The 6974-nt window shown below is 44.1% G+C and overlaps 1 protein-coding gene across 1 annotated transcript; it reads right to left on the minus strand.

Annotated features, from left to right (window-relative positions):
* Positions 1-4197: 4197 nt before the first annotated feature.
* LOC123760157 (uncharacterized) lies at positions 4198-5613 on the minus strand. The gene is made up of 2 exons (XM_045745667.2): positions 5471-5613; positions 4198-5131 (listed from the first exon to the last, which is right to left on the minus strand). Exons 1-2 carry the CDS (start codon positions 5611-5613, stop codon positions 4198-4200), a joined length of 1077 nt encoding a protein of 358 aa, XP_045601623.2.
* Positions 5614-6974: the final 1361 nt, after the last annotated feature.

Here is a 6974-nt window from a genome sequence, read left to right on the forward strand (position 1 = left end):
ACCGAGCACAGGAACAGAGGTCCCCTGGTACACATCCTTCAGTAAGACCACGACGAAATCCTGCTCGGCAGGAGCAACCTCCCACCGTGGAGAGCCAACAGCAGTAGGCATAGGGGGCGATTCCGGAGGCAGCATAGAGCCCTCACAGCACCGCCAACCTCAGCGGGAAATGCCGGATCAATGTACTCTCCCACCTCCACCCAAGGCACCCCACGAAGGAGAGACGTACTCGGGACCCGCCTCAAGCGCTTGGAGACGGGCTGTCGGTCATCCGAGCTATCACCTTCACCATCCCGTAATACAGCAGAACTCTCCGACGGACGCGCCTTCAGAGCCCGGCCCCAGAGAACCACAGCCTCCACGGCCGGGGGCACCGGACCACACACCGCAAGAGACACCTTGCCGCGGGCATCCAAGGGGACAGTAGACGCTGCATGCAGGGACGGAGCAGGCAGGACCGGGGCAGGGACGTCGGAGGTGGGGAAGCCGGCGGCTGGGGCGGGGGCGCCCCAAACCCCACGTCAACATCCACACCACCACCCAATTCCAGGGCAGAAACCAGCAGGGAATCAACACATTATCCAGCACGTGGAGACAGGTCCGGGGCCGACAACGGGAGAAAATCCTCCTCCTGGAAGAGGTTAACATGGGTGACCCGGCGCTCCTCACACCCCGCGGCCAGGTGACCAGGTAGGCCGCACCTGAAACATGTCCGAGGTTGTCCAGCGTGAAAAACACGAATCGGGAATCCCAACAGCATGATGGAGGACGGTACAGGGTCCCGGAAGCGCATGGTGAGAGTGCGGGTACCACAGGGAACCCCCTTCCATCTCCCGGTAGGGACGGCATTCATCTTCACATGTAGGACCCGCCCAATTCAGCAAAGTAATGACGTAGGAGATCCTCAGGGAACTCAAAAGGCATCCTATGCACTGCCATATACGTCGTGGCTCCACAACGGTCACCGACCCACCATCTCCAGGAAGATCGAATGAGCAGACTCCACTGGGACACGTAGCATATCAATCATCACCGCCTCCACAGCATGGTAAGAAGCAATCCCAGAGAACTCCAGGCCAATGGAGGCCTGCCTGGTGACAGGGAGCCTCAGGCCCCCTCCCATGATTGCAGACCGTCACGGCCCCATGGGCCCCTCAGCAGAAACACAGGACACAAGCTATGTCAGCAGCGACACCCAGGTCTTCACTCCACGCCAGGTTGACAACAACTCCAGTGGCTCGGAACGTGGTGTGTTGATGATTTGGAGCCCGTGGAGAGTCAGAGGGGGAGTACTGTGGTCTTGTAATACTTGACATCAATGGTCAGAGGTAAATGGTGAGGTCCGGCTAACAGCCACCTTTTTTGTAATAGAATCCTATTGTAAGCATAATGCAATTCTGATTAAGAAGAAGGCTTAATTATTTCCATTATGAACTCCTACCTCATAAACTTGAATGGGTCTCACTCCTTCCCCTCTCCTTTATCACCTCCCCTTTTTCCTTGCCTGCTCCTCTGTAATTTTCTAATACTTTTTCCCTCTCTAAACATCCCCCCTTCTCCTTCCTTCTGTTCAAACATCCCCCTCTCCCCATTCTCATTCTCTTCCTCTCTCTCTCTCCTACACTCTGTCTCAAAAAAATTATATATCGAAGCACTCAATATGCCAAATAAGTGTACGGTCAACACAGCCAATATTTAGACTTAAGTGCATAAAGACTGAACCAAGAGGGTTGGTTAGATGCACTAAAGCCTTAGAGTGCTTAGAGCGGCTCTGAAGGGGCCGTTAGAATAGTTTCATAAAAGTTGTTCAATGTCAACCAATATTTTTTTACTACTTGTATGTGAAAAGGGCTGCAATTGTTCCAAGTTTAGTACTTAACAACGCCTCAATAGAAAGGGAGATTTATTTTAATTTTTTTTCAACGAATATTACACATTTTCAAATGAGTTCAAACCTTTCACATTTTCAGATATAATCATTCTATGCCACTTTTCTGACACATTAGCATATAATAAAAGCTCGGTTGGAGGGGATTTTCCAAAAATATTTAGTTTTCCTAATACAAATAGTCTAAGTTCCCCCCAAAAATTATGCAAATATATCATGTTTAATGCTATATATAAAATCAATAAATAAAGTTAGGAAAAAACGCTTCCAACAGATTTTAGAGACATAAACTTTACATATAAGATGAAAGTTTCATGTAAATTGAATAAAAATGAAAGAGTTTTAAACTTGAACAATTTATATTTAAAATATTTAAGTATAAGGTACTGCCATCTGTGGCTAAGATTGACATCGCCCAATTTCCTCCAAAATGGACACCCTTGTAGATAGACTTACGTGCTGTCAGGTATATAAGTTTCATGCAAATCGCCCGATAAACAAATAAGAAAAATACAATTAAAAAAAGGAAAAATAAAAATTTTGTTTTAATAAAACCAAATATAATTTGTTTTTAATATATGCTATTGTGATAGCTGAGAGTCATAGACATTATTTCAGTTGACACTTTTGTTTGATAATCTTTTTTGACCATTTTGGAAATTTTTTGACCCATAATTCAGTATTTTTTTCTCCCTTCCTATTTACGGTACGATGCTGAAACTTGGACCAGATGAAACCCTTTTCATATACAAATTGTCAAAAAGTTTGATTGATATCAAACTAGTTTTCATTTATTACACATCACCCTGACTGGCCTGTGACACACCCATACTCCATATGCTTCATATGTCAAAGTTGTGTGAGGCCAGTCCTCGCCTCCAGCGTTAAACATTCAAACGTTCTCTCTTATTCATAGGGCGTCAGGTTCATAACATGTTACCGAACTAGAATTTTGTGATATCAAGATTTCCCAACTCAGCAGATTTCCCAAGATTTTCCATTAATACATAATATAAGAATATCGTAAATATTATTGTGAAGATAATTCCGGAAAACATGCAAGTGCGGCAAGCGGTGTCTGGCATCAACCGCTGGGAATATAAGCGAGGGCGGGTCAGTCGCTCACTCTCAGTCTGCTACTGTCCGTGGTGAGTGTGCACCTTCACTCACCGCTGCTGGCTCGCACTGAGGAGGAACACGCCGTGAAGCTCAACTTCGACCATCAATTTGCTGCCTGATTCTGCCCAGATACTCACCATTACTAACTACTAGCACCTGCAAACAACACCTTGTTTGAGGTATTGTCTTAACTTCGTTGAATGCATGTCTTTAGTTCACTTAAAGTCATCGGTGAGTCTCCAGTGATGCATGTTCAGTGTGATCAGTGAACACTCTAGCTTAACTGGCTGTTTTTCATCATATTTAGCCTGCTATATATGCTGGTCAGCACACACCCCATTACGTCGCCTGTGTTTGTAGAAGACAGTACAGGATAGTGGAACCAACGTAGTAGAAAAGTCAGTAGAAAGGATTTTTAGGACAGTAGAAATGCGTAGAAAGTTAAAGAAAGTAGTCATATTGTAATAAAGTCATATTGCAATAACTGATTAGGTAGAAATACATAACTGCAAAAACAAAATCATGACATCCCATCACAGGGACTTCTCTTGTAGTTGTAGACAGGTCTAGAAAGTAGACCATATCGTAACATTATACCGACGGCTCTTGTACTAAAAGCAGACAATTTGGGAAAGTAGTCCATGACGGTACATTAAAACTAGTGCTCTTGTAGTTGTAGACAGTTGGGGAACGTAGTCCATGACGTCACATTACAGCTAATTGTTTATTAGCTTTAATTGTTGTTGGACCAAGTAGATTGAAGCCTATTACTAAACTTTACCAATTGTTTTGTCCAACAACCTGGTAGATGGAAGCATATTACTGAACTTGAACAATTGCTTTGCCCAACAATCTGATAAATGGAAGCATATTACTAAACTTGAACAATTGTTTTGTAGAGCAACATCTTAGATGGAAGCATATTACTAAACTTGAACAATTGTTTTGTAGAGCAACATCTTAGATGGAAGCATATTACTAAACTTGAACAATTGCTTTTTCCAGCAACATCTTAGATGGAAGCATATTACTAAACTTGAACAATTGTTTTTTCCAGCAACATGGTAGATGGAAGTATGGTACTAAAGTTAAGCATTATTTTTTCTCCTATAACTGGCTAGATGGAAGGTTGACACTAAAATTTAGCAAAATGTTTTGTCCAATTACTGGCTAGATGGATGGTAGGTGCTCTAAGTAAACAATCGTTTTGTCCAACAACTGGATAGATGAAAATCAGATACTGAACTTAAACAATTGTTTTCTCCAACGACTTGCAAAATGGCAGGTTGATTCTTAATGTAAACAGTTTCTTTGGCCAACAACTGACTAGATGGAGTGATGACACTGGTGGAAGATGGAATGATGACACTAGTGGAAGATGGAATGATGACACTAGTGGAAGATGGAATGATGACACTGGTGGAAGATGGAATGATGACACTGGTGGAAGGTGGAATGATGACATTGGTGGAAGATGGAATGATGACACTAGTGGAAGATGGAATGATGACACTAGTGGAAGATGGAATGATGACACTAGTGGAAGATGGAATGATGACAATAGTGGAAGATGGAATGATGACACTGGTGGAAGGTGGAATGATGACATTGGTGGAAGATGGAATGATGACACAGGTGGAAGGTGGAATGGTGACACTGGTGGAAGGTGGAATGATGACACTAGTGGAAGATGGAATGATGACACTGGTGGAAGATGGAATGATGACACTGGTGGAAGGTGGAATGGTGACACTGGTGGAAGGTGGAATGATGACACTAGTGGAAGATGGAATGATGACACTGGTGGAAGATGGAATGATGACACTGGTGGAAGGTGGAATGATGACATTGGTGGAAGATGGAATGATGACACTGGTGGAAGGTGGAATGGTGACACTGGTGGAAGATGGAATGATGACACTGGTGGAAGATGGAATGATGACACTGGTGGAAGATGGAATGATGACACTGGTGGAAGATGGAATGATGACACTGGTGGAAGGTGGAATGGTGACTCTGGTGGCAGATTGACTGATGACACTAGTGGAAGATTGACAGATGACACTGGTGAAAGATGGAATGATGACATTGAACATGAACAACTGTTCTGCTGGCAGCCTTTGGCTATTAGAGGAAATTGCTGGCAATAGGAGCAATAGAAATTGCATAGTAGTTTTCCTACGCTGTAATTCCAGGTGCGACGAGACGTAGTTTACATAATAATAATAACATAAGTTTCTGCTTCAAATATTTTAATCAGAATGCCTTTCATTATTAGTATATGGAAAACAACAATGATTTACATACACAGAAAAATCACATTATCGCGATATATCAGCGTGAAAATCCACAGAAGCAATGATGAGGATTCGAACCTATGCTCTGGGTATTCCTATATGCACACGCTAGACGATAATGTGATTTATCTGTGCATTGAATGAGAGGCGTCAGAGGTAGAATTACTTGACGACAGAGCCAGCTTGCATGTGTGGAAACTCTGGTTTGGCTTCAGTGGAAGCTTCGGGAAGCCTCGAGGTTGCCTCGAGTAGTACCCCAGGTTGCAATTCTTTTGACCATGTAGTGGCGTAGTCTTCTAGAGCGTGCATCTGGGGATACCCAGCGCATAGGTTCGAATCCTCATCACGGTACCTGTGGATTTTCTCATTGATCTTTATGTTATTGTTTGAAGTTAGTAAACACATTGGCTACAGAATACAAACAAAATACATTTATAATAAACACAATGCATTCACATTACACACATAAATACATATATTAACATAGCGTCTGCGAAAGAAAGGAACTAATTACTGAATTTTAAGAGAAAACAATAGTTTATCTGATAATACCTATAATATAAAATGATGCCTACCGTATTGTTGTGTTGTGCGCCGCCCGAGGGTGCGAGGGGGTGCTCCTGCCTGCAGTCCCAGGGCACTACCCAATCACATCCACATATGTTAGCAGTGTGTGGAGACACGTGCACTACATTATTGTTCTTCATCCGGGAGTTGAGATTACCCAGCGGCCACAGCCCCTGAGGGGACGGGAGAAAACGCTTTTTTGATGCGGGGACGGGGGTTAGACGGGAGGTTCAGTGCTGCCCACTTGTATCAATTGGCTCGCCTGGTTAGCCCACCTAGTTAGACACTGGTTCGAGTGGGCATTTTTGGGTTGGTATCTCTACTAGTCCCTGGGATACCAGTTGGCTCTTCACTGTTCCAGTTACCCCTCAGGTTGCTTGCCCTTGTGATTTGACTGCCTTTAGACTCAGTGGTGGGTTGTTCTGCTTGGCAGCGAAGTCTTTCTAGGACTACTTATTTGTATAATTCTAATCATATTTCCTCTTAGAATCGTGAGGTGGGCGACCAGGTCTTCGAGTCAGACCGTGTTGGAAGATCGGGCTCCATAGCTTCGGCTGTGGAAGGCCGAGATCAGGCTTTGTCTAAGTGTGAGAAACATATCTCTCAGCGCACAAACTTATTGCTTGCATATGTGTTAGCAAAGTTTAACTTTATTCTGTGATACCTACTTCGGGTGCCTATGGATTCGTCTTCGCATGAGGAGTCCAGAAAAGTTTTGATATGAAGCATCTGGTTCTGCTGCAATGTAGAATGCAGAGTCACAGTACCAGAGAGAAAGTACCCTTAGCTAAGGGGAGATATTTTTGCTACAAGTTAGTAATGGGTAGTAAAGACTGGATCACCCTCCCCACCCACCCAATACAGTTGGGAGTTGACCCCAACCCGTCATTCCACCTCTCAGACGCAGTGCCGTCATCTGGTGAGACTCCGGGGAACTAAACATATACCAACGCCACCCTGGACCCGCTGCCAATCAGTATGAGTTTACAGAAAAAGCGGGAAGGCCTTGGAGTTGTAATTGTCCAACAAGTGATGACGTCACGGAGTCCTGGAAAGCACGTGAAGTACCCAAGAGTACCATTCGGTCGAGGACTTTCTAGGAG

This window comes from Procambarus clarkii, chromosome 16 (assembly GCF_040958095.1).
Source record: "Procambarus clarkii isolate CNS0578487 chromosome 16, FALCON_Pclarkii_2.0, whole genome shotgun sequence".
NCBI lineage: Eukaryota > Metazoa > Arthropoda > Malacostraca > Decapoda > Cambaridae > Procambarus > Procambarus clarkii.

What these genes read in the sequence shown, in the direction of transcription:
- LOC123760157 (XM_045745667.2), bottom strand. Translation starts at nt 5,613, where the DNA reads ATGCACGCTCTAGAAGACTACGCCACTACATGGTCAAAAGAATTGCAA. An exon ending in CAAGCTGGCTCTGTCGTCAA is followed by an intron (nt 5,132 to 5,470) that starts GTAATTCTACCT and finishes TTCCTCTAATAG; the next exon opens with CCAAAGGCTGCCAGCAGAAC.